The following is a 15,471-nucleotide window of genomic DNA, read 5'->3' on the forward strand; positions in this document are numbered from 1 at the left end:
CTGAGTTCAAGTGATTCTCCTGCCTCAGCCTCCCAAGTAGCTGGGACTACAGGCGCATGCCACCATGCCCAGCTAATTTCTGTGTTTTTAGTTTTAGACGGGTTTCACTATATTGGCAGGCTGGTGGTCTCGAACTCCTGACCTTGCAATTCACCTGCCTTGGCCTCCCAAAGTGCCGGGATTACAGGTGTGAGCTACCATGCCCAGCTGCATTAAAGTCTTTTATAGGCTGGGCATGGTGGCTCACTTGTGTTAATCCTGGCACTTTGGGAGGCCAAGGCAGGAGGATTGCTTGAGCCTAAATAATAGCCTGGGCAACATGGCATGACTCCATCTCCATAAAAAAATTTTTAAGCCAGGCGTGGTGGCTCATGCCTGTAATCCCAGCACTTTGGGAGGCCAAGCTGGGTGGATCACCTGAGGTCAGAAGTTCAAGACCAGCCTGGCCAACATAGCAATACCCCATCTCTACTAATAATACAAAAAATTAGCTGGGCATGGTGAGATTAGCCTGTAATCTCAGCTGCTCAGGAGGCTGAGGCAGGAGAATCACTTGAGTCTGGGGCAGAGGTTGCAGTGAGCTGAGATCATGCCACTGCACACCAGCCTGGGCAACAAGAACAAAACTCTGTCTCAAAAAAAAAAATTTTTTTTTTAATTAGCTGGGCGTGGTGGCATACTCCTTGTAGTCTCAGCTACTCAGGAGGCTGAGGTGGGAGGCTCACTTGAGCCCAGGAGGTCAAGGCGGCAGTGGGCTGTGTCACTGCACTCCAGCATGGGTGGCAGAGCAAGACCCTGTCTCAAAAAAAAAAAAGAAATCTTTCCTAAACTTCTGTTTCCTCCCCTGTTGTTTCTCAGTTAATTTTTTATTTTCTTTCTGTCATTTTAAAGATGTTTTTGGAAGAGAGAAGAAATAAGCATTTATGGTCAGTTTATCATTTTCCATAAATCAGGTGATTCTGATACATATTGAAGTGTGAAAATCACTGGTTCAGAGATTTAAGAGTACAGATTGGACCTAGGATAAAGCTTTTCGCTGATTTTCAGGGATCTTTATTAGTTCTGTTATTTCTTTGGATTAAATGAGGCCTGTGCCGCCTGTTTGACATTTAGTAGATCTATATCACTTTTTCTGTTTTCTCTTGCTTCCCTCAGCTTCCTTGTTCATAAGCAAACAAAATAAAACAAAGCACCATAATGATGAAGAAAACGCCTCCATTCAAGTCTTTATTGAATACCTGCCCTGTGCCAGGCATTGTACCATGTGTTTAGGATATAATAATTAGCAAACACACATAGTTCTTCCTCTCAAGTTTCATTAGTCTTTCTAGTTGATTGCATGGCTTTATATCATGTGTGATATTTAGGGAATCATATGTTATCTTTCTCACCAGAACAGACCAGATTGGTTATATGTCTATTGGAAAGTTTTATACTTCTGCAGTCCGATACAGATGCAGACCAACTGGAGTTAGTGTCAGACCCCACAGATTTAAGGGCACAGTTCTCAACAAAACTGTGTTTACTTCAGATGCCAACTGCAAATTCTGGGGTCTTCATGCCACCCATATTTCTGACCAACTGGCTGCAGATCTGTAGGCTTTATGACCCCTTCAGGTTTAATAATTCCCAGAACTACTCACAGAACTCAGGAAAGTGCTATAGTTATGATTACAGTTTTATTATAAGGGATACAATTCAGAGTCAGATGTAGTGGCTCATGCCTGTAATCCCAGCACTTTAGGACGCCGAGGTGGGTGGATCACCTGAGGTCAGGAGTTTGAGACCAGCCTGGCCAACATGGTGAAATCCCGTCTCTACTGAAAATAAAAAATTTAGCTGGGTGTGACGGCAGGTGCCTATAATTCTAGCTACTAGGGAAGTTGAGGCAAGAGAATCACTTGAACCTGGGAGGTGGAGGTTGCAGTGAGCCAAGATCGTGCCATTGTACTCCAGCCTAGGCAACAAGGGTGAAATAGAGTAAAATAGAACTTTGTCAGCCACTCATAAGCCCCTCTGTATCTTATGTGCTCATTTAAAACAAGGTGGGGGCAAGATACAAGAATACAATTCAGGACCAGCCAAATGTAAAGAGACATAGGGTGAGATCCAGGAGTATCCTGAGAGCAGAGCTTCCATGCCCTTTTCTTGTGGAAGAAGGGCATGTAAACACAGCACATTTATGTATTCGCTCACCAGGAAGCTCCAGTGAGCTTCCATGTCCAGAGTTTTTAGTTGGAGTTTCATTTATATAGGCATGATTGAACTCTATCATTAATCCCTGTCCCTTCATAGTAGATTAGTTAGGCTCAAACCAGTTGGTTTTTCTGGTGATCTGCATCCATTCTGAGTCATAGTATTGGCATAAATTTATTCATGATGGGTTCTGGCCCACTTCTGTCCAATTCAGGAAATTCCAAGGTTACCTCCCAGGAACCAGGTACAGAGATCAGACAGATTCTGTATTATACAACAGAAATGCTGCCGGTTTTAAAAAACTGCCCTAGAAGCCTTTCTCCATCCTTGATTAGAAAGTTTGTTCTTTAGGTTTTTTTTTTTGAGACGGAGTTTTACTCTTGTTACCCAGGCTGGAGTGCAATGGCGCGATCTCGGCTCACTGCAACCTCCGCCTCCTGGGTTCAGGCAATTCTCCTGCCTCAGCCTCCTGAGTAGCTGGGATTACAGGCATGCACCACCATGCCCAGCTGATTTTTTTTGTATTTTTAGTAGAGATGGGGTTTCACCGTGTTGACCAGGATGGTCTTGATCTCTTGACCTCGTGATCCACCCACCTCGGCCTCCCACAGTGCTGGGATTACAGGCGTGAGCCACCGCGCCCGGCTGTTCTTTAGTTTTATACTCAAAGCCTAAATGGCAAAATTTGTTTAGCTTCCTGCCTTCATTTCAGGAGACCAACATTCACAGCCTCAAGGGTTGCTTCAAAAAAAAGTTGATGTGGCCGGGTGTGGTGGTTCATGCCTGTAATCCCAGCACTCTGGGAGGCCGAGGTGGGTGGATGGCTTGAAGCCAGGAGTTGGAGACCAGCCTGAAAACATGGCAAAACCGTATCTCTACAAAAGATAGAAAAATTAGCCTGCTGTGGTGGCATGTGCCAGTAGTCCCAGCTACTCCAGGGACTAAGGTAGGAGGATCACTTGAGCCTGGGAGACAGAGGCTGCAGTGAGCTGAGATCACACCACTGCACTCCATCAGGGTTCTAGAGGAGTGAATAGTGAAGACAGACTTTTGACATTTCTTTTCCTAGGTCAAAGGTCGTGATAAACATATCAATAATTTGAAAAAGAAATGTCAGAAGGAATCAGAGCAGAACCGGGAGAAGCAACAGCGTATTGAGACCTTGGAGCGCTACCTGGCTGACTTGCCTACACTGGAAGACCATCAGAAGCAGAGCCAACAGGTAGCAGCAATGTCTTGGCATGCTTGGGGTATCAGGGAGTGGCCAGGCAGGGGAACTTTTTCATCATCTGCTGCATGCAGTTATCCTGTGACTTCCTGAAAGGAGAATCTCAAAGTAGTCATGTCCAGATTCACATTTGTCAGATTTGCAACTGGACTGCAAATTTTTTGAGGTACCTGGAGAGAGTCTTCCTTGGCTTATTTCACCTAAACATGGGATCCTATCTCTCAGCTTAAGGACTGTGAGTTGAAGAGCACAGAGCTACAGGAGAAAGTGACTGAGCTGGAGAGTTTGCTGGAGGAGACCCAGGCAATCTGCAGAGAGAAGGAGATTCAACTGGAAAGCCTGAGGCAGAGAGAAGCAGAATTCTCCTCCACTAGACATAGGTAAATAACCCTGTGGGATTGAGGGAGGGAGTGGAGAATTAGCTTTTGGTCATAGCCACCCTGCTCACATACCTGTGTGGCTTTGGGTGATTTGGGAAAATCATTTTACTTCTCTGAGCTTTGTTTTCTTTGGATTGTGAGTAATAAGGAAGCTGCTTTTATGGGAAAGGAATATGTCTTTGGCATGGAGTAGGGATGTAGTGGGGGCTTACCTTCACAGCCTTTGTAAGGATCTAATTCAGTGCCTGACACGTACTTCTTAGTATATATGTGTTGAATACATGAAAGGACTTTATAAACTGGGAAATGAGGTATCTGTATACTTTTAAAAGGGGGTCCTGGTGGTAAGAACTGAGAGTTATCCACATTTTGAGCCATGTAAGCTAAAGGCTACCAGGAGCATCTGTTTCTTCTCAGCCCTAGAGATTGTTCTCCATTGCCATGACAGGTTCTGAGAACAAAACAAGATGCCATAATGTGCTCTCAGGGTGTCTTGGGAGCCTCCTCCATATTAATAGCAGTTTCTGAAAATAATAGTTTATTTCAGCAGCCTCTTGGACCAAATCCAGTTTCTAATGGGATGGATTGTATTTCTCATCCCATATTTAGCCACAGTGTCTCTGTTGGTTATCTCAGGAGATGGGCTTTGCTGTAAGTAATTATAGGGACCCACTGGAGGAAATTACTGGTTGGAGTCAGAAGTGGAGTTAGGGGACAAAGTTGGCTTTGCCCCAGACTATGTGTGCCAAGAAAATAGGAGCTTTTGTATTTTCCAAACTTCCTACAATGTACATGTATAACTTATAACCTAAATGCATGGGATAAATATTCATTTTCTGAATATCAAAACAAAGCATGCAAGAGCCTTGGGCGGGTAGAGAATTGGTGTCACATTGTATAGATTCTGGCCCCTAGGGAAGAGAACTAACATGTATTGAGCAGCTTTTGTGTAGCATTCCTTATATTACAACAGACCTAAGTATTATCCCCAGCTACAGCTTGAAGGGGACTAAGTGTCTTGCCTCAAAATGTGCAATAAATAACAGAACCCAGAATCAAAGCCACTTGTCTCTAACTTCAGAGTTCTTGAAGAGGCCACTGTCTTTCAGCCTGCAAGATGTGCAGCCTGTGGAGGAGATCAGTGGAGAAGGTCCAGAGGTGGAAATAGAGTCCTGGCAGAAGCAATGTGATTCGCTTCAAAAGGTGACTGAGGGTGTCCAGGCTGTAATGGAGGATAGGCTGGGAGGAAAGAGAAGATTGTATATTGGGAGGGAGACATGAATTCTTGGCCTTGAGCTACCTAGGATTTGTTACCAAGAGCTTTTCTTTCTTTTCTGAGAAGTCATCCTGCATAGTAATTTATATTTAGATAGTCATCCTTATAAGAGGCAAACTTTACTCATTTAGAATACAGCAAAAGAGGAGGAGTAATATGCCTCTGAATATCCAGACTAGATGACCCAAAATGGTGCAGTAAAGTTTGGTGTACTATACTCATGGCTCAGGCCCATACACAAACCCTCGAGTTGAGCAGAGTTCTAACCAGTGAGATGGCCTTGTTTCTTAATCCGGCAAAGACGAGGGAGCCAGGGGCTGGCTGGTGAAACTGATTGCAGGTTAGTGAAAAAAGAACACCCAGAAATGATAGAAATAATACCTGCAGTCTTTAAAAGACAAGAAACCAGGCCTGTTTAGGGTCCCTCCTTGGATAATCATTATAACCAGAGATGTAAATAACAACAGGCATCATAGCCCTGGAAATGGCAAGCTTCATTAAACTGAATTTTTAGCCATGTCCTTGTACCAAAAAACGAGTTTGCCCTGGCTATATATAAACTTGACTCCACTGGCCTACAGTCATTAGAATGAGAGTCCCCTTTCCACCAGTAGTGGTCATGGGTCCACACTACATTCCTGTATAAACCTTTGTGATTGGAGCACAGTACTGTGAAGCTAGTTACCACAATTGAGAGTCTGATTTATATTTCTGTAGGTAGAGTTCACTAATCACTGTTAATGGCCAGACCACATGTCCTAGTATAGCCCCCTTGCCCTCTGACCTCACCATCAGCCTTGTGCTTGCAGCCTTCCTTGATAACTTTGCCTTTCAGATTGTGGAGAAGCAGCAGCAGAACATGGATCAGTTGCGCGTACAAGTACAGGTGAGCAGGAATCCTTGGGACGTGGTGGGTAGAACTTAATGACGGAATCTCTAAAATTTAGCCAACATTTATTTTGTTCTCTGCCATGCAAGTTGCTCAGTGTTAGGGATACAAGAAGAATGAGACCCAGTCAGTGCTTTTGAGCCTGGCTGAGAGAACACAAATACAGTAGGGAGTTTCAGCACATTACTGTGAGAGCAGTGCCCACAGTATCCTGGTGGGAGGAAGGAAGGTAAAAGATTTCTGGAGATCCTGAACCTAGAAGGATGAGGAGTTAGCCAGGCAAAGATGAGGAGCTGGATAGGATGTATTGGATTCCAGATAGGAGGAACAGCATGAGTGGGAACATGGAGACGTGAAACAGCATAGTTTGAACGTGGTGCTGCCAGCAGTTTGATACTGCTGAAGTATTCACTTTAAGTTGGTAAGTGGAGACCTGGGCATTCCAGGCAATGAGAGGGCTTTCTCTATCAATTAAGTTAGCTTTTTTTCTTTAGGTAGGTGTTGGGCATCTATTACAGCATTTTTAAAAATTTATTTTATTTTTCTTTTGAGACAGAGTTTCACTCTTGTTGCCCAGGCTGGAGTGCAATGGCGCGATTTTGTCTCACTGCAACCTCCGCCTCCTGGGTTCAAGTGATTCTTCTGCCTCAGCCTCCTGAGTAGCTGAGATTACAGGCGCCTTCCACCACATCTGGCTAATTTTTGTATTTTTCATAGAGACGGGGTTGCACCACGTTGGGCAGGCTGGTCTCAAATTCCTGATCTCAGGTGTTCCACCTGCCTCGGCCTCCCAAAGTGCTGGGATTACAGGCGTGAGCCACTGTGCCCAGCCTTAATTGGGTTGTGATGTGGTCAGGTTTGCAACTTAGGCCATGTGGAAGATTGGCATCCTGGAGAGAGGAAAGGTCCAGGGGACTGTTGAAGAAATTCTAGTGAGAGATGATGAGGGAACCTGACATAAGGCAGCACAGCAGCAGGGAGATGTGGGGGGACAGATTGAAGTGACTTTAGGAGGTAACATCAAGCGGAATCAGTGACTGACAGGATGTAGGGGTTGAAGAATAGGGAAGAATCAAAGATGACTCCAGGTTTCTATTTTGGGCCAGAGTGGGAATGTTTTTAACTGGGTTCTCCAAGAAATCCTGGGTAAGCAGGTTCACTCAGCTTCTCTTTGGACTTGAAAAGTTTTCACACCAGAACATCTGAAATGCACTCATTTTGAGGGAATAAATGGAGGCTGCAATCTTGCCCTTTGCCATTATGTGTATTGGGATATGTCTAGTTCACCTCTTTCAAGTCCTGTAAGGAGGTAGTCAAGCCTGGTGGGCATTTTAATATGTACCCATTTAAAATTCCAGGTTTTTAGTAGTTTTTAATGGATCTCAAAGTAGGTTTCCTAGAACCCTGGGGTTTCATAAAATTTGGAAAAGCCCAACATTTTATATGGCACATTTACCTATGATAAGACTACATAGGCAAATTTAAATATCAGATGAATTTGTTGGAATTAGATAGATTCATGATGGTCACTTTGGATTTTTCATGATCATGAGGTGTTTTTCTTGGCAGTTACATTTTTTTTTTTTAAAGATGGGGTTTGACCATGATGGCCAGGCTGCTCTTGAACTCCTGACCTCAAGTGATCCACCCACCTCGGCCTCCCAAAGTGCTAGGATTACAGGCATGAGCCACCGCGCCCGGCAGTTACATTTTTTAAAATACAAAATGAGAAATATCAAAAAAAATTTTGACACTTCATTGAAATCAATTTCAAAATTTGAGGAAAAATTCAATGAATAGAATGAGAGGCTGAAGTTTAAAAGCTTAAATATTTCCCTTCCCCTGACCACTCCTACACACACAAACACAAATACACTTAAACACAACTCACAAGATTAGGTACCTGTGAGTATGTTCTACCGCTTTCCACATCTCTGAACAGCATTTAATACACAGTATTATCAGGAGTACTTGACTGTTAACTCCTAAAAGACAGGAACTGTTTGGTGTTCTATTCAGTGTCCTCAGAGCCTATCATAGTAAGTGCTTAGTAAATACTGAACTCAGCTGAATAACACATTCCCTGCCCTCAAGAAAGTTATGTTCGAGTGGCGGGAAGGATCATATGCATAGTCAACTAGAATATTAAGCAGATGTTGGATATTCACCATAAGCCATGATGGATATGAGTGGCAAGGTAGGATTAGGATGAATTGGATCTGATTTGCAGATTGAAGAAAGCTCAAATGGACCTTGGAGGTTTCCTGGAGGTAAAAGAGCAGAAGAGCAGATTGAGCAAAGAAGAGAAGTGAGCAGAGGCATTGACACTACAGCCTTCAGGGATGAGGGCCAGTCATTCATTGTAGCTGGTGTAGAGGCTAGCAGTGTGGAGGATGGAAAGAGATATGGCTAGAAAAGTAGGTATGCCCTGCTAAGAAGCTGACCTCTATTTGGTATGTGGTCAAGGGCTATAGGAGGGTTTAATGGGAGGTCACAAATCAGGACTGTTCTAAAATAATCTTTTAGCATCAGTGTATAGGTAGAGTGAGTCTTCACTACATAGTTCAAGCCAGCGGTGATACTGTCTGAACTAGACTTGTTACCCCTACTGTGTTCCCTCAACATCTTGTTGTGTGATTCAGAGCCTAGAGCAGGAAGTGGCTCAAGAAGAAGGAACAAGCCAGGCCCTGAGAGAGGAGGCCCAGCGAAGGGATGCAGCCCTGCAGCAGCTGCGCACAGCTGTGAAGGAGGTGAGCAGCAGTAGTCGGGCCTCTTGGTTCTGCCTCCACAAACCCTATTTCTTTGTATGCCCTTCCCATGCCTACCCAGTGTTTGAAAGGGAGAGGTCCCTGCTGAGCTTTGTGGGTAAAGGAAAGGTGCATTGGATCATCCTTTATATTGCAGACCGTAAGCTTGTTGTAGCATGTCCATAATTACCCAGTAACGCATTTTGATATGGAAAATCATTCTCTCTTTGTCTGCTTGAAGCCCCAGGTTTCTGAGTGGAGAGTTTAATGAAAGACTGAGGATTTGGTGGCCTTCATGCACTAAACAGAGCTGTCAGCAGGGGGCAACCAAGTTCACTGACTGGCCTAGTTCCTAGGAAGGAACCTCCTTGAGCAAGAATTGTCACATGGCCCAGTATGGGTAGAGGGCCTGGGACTGAAGGAGGGACTCTATTCAGACTCTATAAAAACACAATCAAGGTAGGAAGGGAAGGAAAGTAGATTAAGCTGTCAGGAAGAGAGGGAAACAGGCAGACATACATGAATAGCTGGTTTTTGTAATAAAGTCTGACTCCACTCAGGTGAGAGGTTGAAAAGGCAGGACTCGTTCCAGTACTGGATCCTCCAGGTCTCAGTTTCTCCAGCCCCCACCCAGTGGCTACTAGTTGTCATATTGTCTGTCTTACCCTCTTTATTCCTTTGACACACTGTGATCAGGCTGGCTGGTGGCCACTTTTGTCAGGGTGGCAGGGAGAGATTGAAACCAGTGTCTCCTCAGATTTCACGGTTCACATTAAGCCTTCTCTAATAGCCTGGCTAACAGAGTTGGCTGAGGGACTGGCTTGAGATAGAGTTCCTAGGGGCGGGAGCATCTTCTCTGGTTCTTGAACAGAAACTTGGATGCTGATGACTCAGAACCAGCTGAGGGTTGGCCTCCTCTCCAGTGCCTAACCTACCCACAAGAGGAGCGAGGCCTGATATTGATGGTGGGAGAAGTGCTAAGCCTGTTGGCAGGGATAGGATTGGGGAAGGGGGACACTGCCTGTGACTCACCCATCCTCTCCATACCCACACACACTCATGCACAGATACTCTTCCTCTCCCTGGGCCTGAGGTAATGGGCTTACCCATCTATCTGCTCAGCTTTCAGTGCAAAACCAGGACTTGATAGAGAAGAATCTGACACTCCAGGAGCACTTGCGCCAGGCCCAACCAGGGTCTCCACCTTCACCAGACACGGCCCAGCTGGCACTTGAGCTACACCAGGAGTTGGCCAGTTGCCTTCAAGATCTGCAGGCTGTCTGTAGCATTGTGACCCAGAGGGCCCAGGGCCACGACCCCAATCTCTCCCTGCTCCTGGGCATTCACTGTGAGTCCTCAAACCAGTCTGGGGGCCCAGAACAAAGGAGCCTTCTTTCTCTTCTCTCCCTTGTCCCCCTTTCCCATATTCTTAGGATAATATGTGGACAGAGTGCATAGGCCTGGCCACCGCCTTCTGGACATTTATTTGTTTCACAAAGTAGGTGTTCATAAATCTGTTTTTGGAAACAAGCTGTGGAGTACTTGCATGCAGCACAAACTAAAAGTGGGCCTTTAGCAGCAAATTCCCAGCCCACTATCCCCAGATTTTTTTTTTTAAGATCATGTCCCAAGACTATGGGTTCAAAATACTGCCTATCCATATTGCCCCCTCCACATGAAAATGTCTCCCAACTGACTTGCTAACATTCTCTTGAAATGCTCTTCTCTCCAGCAACACAGCACCCAGAAACTCAGCTAGATTTGCAGAAGCCAGATGTGATCAAGAAGAAACTAGAAGAAGTCCAACAGCTGCATCGTGACATTGAGGACTTAAGGACCACCATGTCAGACAGATATGCCCAGGACATGGGAGAAAATTGTGTCACACAGTGAGGAATTCTGGGGGATTCCCCCAGGGAGGATCTGGGCTGCTGAGAGCCTAGTCCAGCAGGTTTCTGCCCTGACATTCTCTTGTCTGCTATTCCCAGAGAAGTATCAGAGGGGATAGGAGAGCCTGCATCTGGGGGCCAAGGGCTGATTAGGGAACTGTGTCCTACCCCACACTGGCATGTTGGATTATGTTTGTCCCGTTAATTCACTTTCAAGGGTGAGTTACTAATTAACTTTCGGCAGGCACAACAGATAAGTCTTCACAAAGTGTTCCCAGTCCTAGGCTGACATCAGAGATGAACAAGCTGTCCACTTTTCTTCTCTATCCAATGGGTAGAACCATGTTCGTTCCCACTTTATACCTTGGTCCTGCTGATTAGAGAGCTCATCAGAGGGGCCTGAAAAGGCTGAGCGAGTACCAGTAACAATGGCCATTTAAGAATTCTCAGGCCTCCTGTGCCAGCCTTCCTGGGAACTGAGCTGCTTTCTGGGTTTTCTGATGCCCGGTCTCACTTTTTATTCCTCAGGGCTCTTGTTCTCCCAGAAGCCTCAGGGTAATGTGTTGGTTAGCATATAACTACTAGGAATGGGGACCTAGGGATTACAGCTGGGACTCTTTAATCTGCCTACCATAACAAGAGATACCACTCTCCAGCTGCCTTGTGTCCTTAGGGCCCTGGCCACGTGTTTAGCCCAGCCCCTTTCTCCTTTGTTCTCAGGCCTTCCAGGTAGCCCCCTTCCTGGACTTAAGAGTACATAGTCTTCTCTGTGCTTCTAGCCTTGGGCAGAATTCTAACCCAGAGACCAAAGGGCAACTGTCAAGCTGCTTACTCCCTCACCCAGGGTTACACCCTGTGCCCAGCCCTCTAATTTGTGCCTCTCATGTTGGGGGCAGTGGGGGTCAGTCCTTTCCCTTTCCTGCTCTGGCCTCCTTGAAACTTCAGAGTACCCAGTACAAGTCAGCTTTAAAGTACAGCTTTCAATGTTTTCTGGGTTGTTTCTCTGGGGCTTTAGGGAGGGCCCTTTGTCCTCTGGTTTTTCTTGCCTTCTGGTTTAGGGAGCATCTCACACTTGTTAGTATCTGGTTGTTGGGCCAGCCATGCCTCCTCTAGATCTGGAGCCAGGCCAGGCAGGGGCCATGTGTGGGCCAGAGTCAGCCACAACAAGATTTTTGCTAAGCTTTCGGCTGTTGGCAGCATCCTAGACCTCACGCCTGGGCCTGAATGAGGCTCTTTCTTAAGTGTTTTTACAAGTTTGTATTTTATTTATGGAGTGACTTATCCCTTCCATTCAGAGCAGCCCCACCCAGCCATCCCTTCAGCCTCTGGGCTCCTGCCTCTTAAAGGCAGAGCCGCCTGGTTGGTCTCCACCCTGTGCATTGGGAGCCCAGCCACCATGCTCACGGATATTTTTCTTCATAAAGTTTCTAACCAGTTATTTATATGAATCTTTGTTATGTCAACTTGTTTGTATTGCCTATTTTGATTATAAAATAAAATATCTTAACAGACTCCTCAGTTTTCCATAGCCTTCCATCACCACCACCACCATGCTATTCTACCCCTCACTTTGGCTTGTTAGAGCCAAAGTCTGGCTGTTCAGCCAGGTTCCCCAGGCAGCAGCAAGGAGGAACCTTTAGCAGGTCCAGCCTCATGTCCATATCTCTGCCACATCCGCTCCTCTGTCGTTCTATCGGAGCAAATCTCTTCCCACTCACTTTCTGTTGGGCAAACCTGCCCTGAGTCATAGCAGAAGTTTGTCACTGGAAAGTTTCAGCGGTCCTTGCAGGAAGTCAGCAGCCTCTGTAAGTCGCTTTACCAAAGCTAAGAGTTGTCTTTGGGCTGTTACCTGCCTGAGCCCTGGACCAGGGAAACACCTAAAAAGCATTACGTTGAATGCCACACAGATGGCTAGGTCTCCAAAATTGGGCTGGTTGCTGCAGTCTGCTCCCTCAATCCCTGAATTCTTGCTGGGAGTAGTAGTGGTTTGGAAATGCCATCTGCAGCATGGAGCTGGGGTTGAGCTTGGACCACCCAAGACCAGAGGTGGATCTTAAGGGTCAGCTTGAGCCCAGGCTCTCGAGAGTCCTGACACCACCCTCTACTGCCACACTTTACAGCTGTCAGCCTTGGTCTCCACCTGGTTCCTTGAGGGTGTGGCCCCAGCGTCCTGCCACCACCCTTCCTTGTGTAAACCTTCTCATCTGAGTGGAGAGGAACTTGAGGGAAAATCTCTAAGCACAGGCTCTTTCTGCTGTCCTTGGTTCCTATCCCCCAGGGTTAGTCGGGGCGGGGGTGGGGGGCAGGTTCCCTTGGAGCAAGGTTCCTTAGTTTGGGAACTTGGGTTTGAAAGAAGCTCAAGCCTTCCAAAGCCCCAAGCTACGCTGTATTGTACTATTAGGGCACCTCCTCCTGGAGACGGCGGCTCTCGGGGCTGGGGAGTTGGATGCACCAAACCTGTGTGAGGCTGGAGAGGAGGCCCCTGCCAGACCCTCTCCAGGCCTGTCCTGCCATTCAGCCTCTCCCCAGTCACACACTGAGCTCCAGATCAGGGAAGGGCCGAAGACGACTAGCAGGGCAGCCGCAGAAGGGGCGTCTCTGCGTGGGACGGGTCCCTCTGCGCGTCTGGTCACCGGGGGGAAAGGAGGGGGCCCTCGGCGCGCGGGGCGGTGTCGCGCAGGCCCAGCCCCGCCTGCCCACGCCACCCATTGGTCCCGAGCGTGATGACTTGCGGGCGGAGCAGGAAGGAAACCGCTCCCGAGCGCGGCGGCGGCGTAGTCTACCGGCAGTGCAGCTGCCGCTACCACCGCCCTCTGCCCACCGGCCTGCCCGCGTATCCCCAGCATGAGCGGCCTGCGCGTCTACAGCACGTCGGTCACCGGCTCCCGCGAAGTAAGTGTGCGCCTGGACTGGCGCTGGGGAAGAACGCAGGGCTGTGTCCTGGTGTTTCGGACCCTAGCGCCCCGGACCCGCCCCCAGGACAGGGGCGGGGCGAGTGGGGGGGGGTGCCGGCGAGGTGCTGGGCATGGTCTCCCAAATCCAGTCCCGAGGCCCCATTATGAGCGTCTTCGTCGGGCATCCTGGGTCCTTTGCAGCCGCAGCATTAACTGCCCGCGCCCATCCCCCATCAACCCCACACCCATTCTCTGCACTGCCACTACCTGACCCTGACCACAACTGCAGCCTGCTCTTCCGGGGCCGGGGGATCCTGCCCTGCCCTCCCCACCCTGAGCCTAATCTCACTTCCCTTTACTCTGACCCCCTCCCTGTGGTTGATGATCCCTCTCTTCATCTGCACTACCTCAAGCCTGACTCACCCTCCCAACTCCTAGAGGCCAGAACCCACCCCTTGTGTGGAGGGGGATGGGGGGACAAAAGTTCCCAGTCACAGCCTCTCAACCTGACCAGAGTTCCCCCCGTTAACCCTCCAGCCCATCCACTAACTCCTGCCCACCCTCTGTCCCCAGATCAAGTCCCAGCAGAGCGAGGTGACCCGGATCCTGGATGGGAAGCGCATCCAATACCAGCTAGTGGACATCTCCCAGGACAACGCCCTGAGGGATGAGATGCGAGCCTTGGCGGGCAACCCCAAGGCCACCCCACCCCAGATTGTCAACGGGGACCAGTACTGTGGGGTATGAACTGGGGGCTGGGGGGAGTGTTGGAGGAGGACTCTGGCCAGGGTTAGATCAGGTGACCACCCCTTGCCTCCCCTTCCCCAGGACTATGAGCTCTTCGTGGAGGCCGTGGAACAAAACACGCTGCAAGAGTTCCTGAAGCTGGCCTAAGTCAAGCCTGCCCACAGTTCCCCTGCTGGACGCCATCACCACACTCCCCCCAGCCTTCACCTGGCCATGAAGGACCTTGTGACCAACTCCCTGTCATTCCTAACCTGACCTTAGAGTCCTTCCCCCAACCCAGGCCACTTCTCCTCCCTTGTAAATGTAGTCCCCCCTTCTCCATTCAAAGGCAACATTCCTTATCCACTAGTCTTAGAAATTGTCTTAAGCAACAGCCCCAAATGCTGGCTGTCCCCAGCCAAGCCTTGGGACCACCATCCTGCCTGACACTGGCTGATGGGCACCTCTGTTGGTTCCATCAGCCAGAGCTCTGCCAAAGGCCCCGCAATCCCTCTCCAAGGAGGACCCTAGAGACAATTAAATGTCCTGTTCCATTGGCACTGTATCTGTTTGGTTGTGGCCTGGGCCTCCTGGGTCCCTGCCCTCGGTAAGGTTGGTAGTTGTGACTGTGCTGAGGCTGTGCTCTGTGGGAAGGTTGGTAGAGCTGTCCTCATGGGACTGTCACCTCCATGTTAGTGCATGTGTTTGGATATGTCTGGCACACACATACCTGTATGGATCAGTGGTTTCTGGAGATGTCTGGGACACCCTCCAGTTCACATGCATGTGATGGTGTCCACATCACGCTGTGCTTTGTGTGTACTGCACATTTGCATGCCTGTCAGCGAGTGTGTCCATCCCATGCACCTGCCTGTGTTGGAGCAGAATGGCTAAGTATGAGTCATGGGAGGTGGGCACCCACAGTGGCAAAATGGCTTTGTGCAGTGTTGAAGTGTCCCCACGAGTTGAAGAGTGGGTCTGTGCCTTTCTGTGCACAGGTATCGGCTGGCTGCACACATTCACAGTAAGGCTCTGCTGCCCCAGCTGGGGCCAGCTCCTTCCCTCCACTGCATCCCTCCCTTCACAGGATCTGCTTAGCCCTTCTTGGGAGAAAGAGGAACCTAGAAGACAAAGACCCAGCAGCCAAGCCCGCCAGCTGGGGCTCAAGTTACCAAGGGGCGGGTCGGCACCGCCCTCTCCCTGGCCCAGCTGGTCCCAGGCCTTTCCTACATGCCTGGCGAGATGG

At 48.4% G+C, this 15,471-nt stretch overlaps 2 protein-coding genes across 8 annotated transcripts in view; both read left to right on the forward strand.

Annotated features, from left to right (window-relative positions):
- The window catches only part of CEP85 (centrosomal protein 85), a 48,692-nt gene extending 36,575 nt beyond the window's left edge, over nucleotides 1-12,117 (forward strand). For all 7 annotated transcript variants that reach the window (XM_017534649.2, XM_017534652.2, XM_017534651.2 and 4 more), the window contains 7 exons: nucleotides 3,266-3,418; nucleotides 3,650-3,804; nucleotides 4,914-5,007; nucleotides 5,916-5,966; nucleotides 8,612-8,719; nucleotides 9,839-10,064; nucleotides 10,449-12,117. In XM_017534649.2, coding sequence (XP_017390138.1) covers nucleotides 3,266-3,418; nucleotides 3,650-3,804; nucleotides 4,914-5,007; nucleotides 5,916-5,966; nucleotides 8,612-8,719; nucleotides 9,839-10,064; nucleotides 10,449-10,609 — 948 coding nt within the window. In that variant the 3' untranslated portion in view covers nucleotides 10,610-12,117. The remainder of the gene's footprint in view (nucleotides 1-3,265; nucleotides 3,419-3,649; nucleotides 3,805-4,913; nucleotides 5,008-5,915; nucleotides 5,967-8,611; nucleotides 8,720-9,838; nucleotides 10,065-10,448) is intronic.
- Nucleotides 12,118-12,469: 352 nt separating this feature from the next.
- Nucleotides 12,470-14,785, forward strand: SH3BGRL3 (SH3 domain binding glutamate rich protein like 3). The gene is made up of 3 exons (XM_017534666.2): nucleotides 12,470-13,497; nucleotides 14,073-14,240; nucleotides 14,328-14,785. Exons 1-3 carry the CDS (start codon nucleotides 13,450-13,452, stop codon nucleotides 14,391-14,393), a joined length of 282 nt encoding a protein of 93 aa, XP_017390155.2. The 5' UTR covers nucleotides 12,470-13,449; the 3' UTR covers nucleotides 14,394-14,785.
- The last annotated feature ends 686 nt before the right edge of the window (nucleotides 14,786-15,471 follow it).

The sequence above is a fragment of the Cebus imitator genome, unplaced genomic scaffold, assembly GCF_001604975.1.
Source record: "Cebus imitator isolate Cc_AM_T3 unplaced genomic scaffold, Cebus_imitator-1.0 Scaffold87, whole genome shotgun sequence".
Lineage (NCBI taxonomy): Eukaryota > Metazoa > Chordata > Mammalia > Primates > Cebidae > Cebus > Cebus imitator.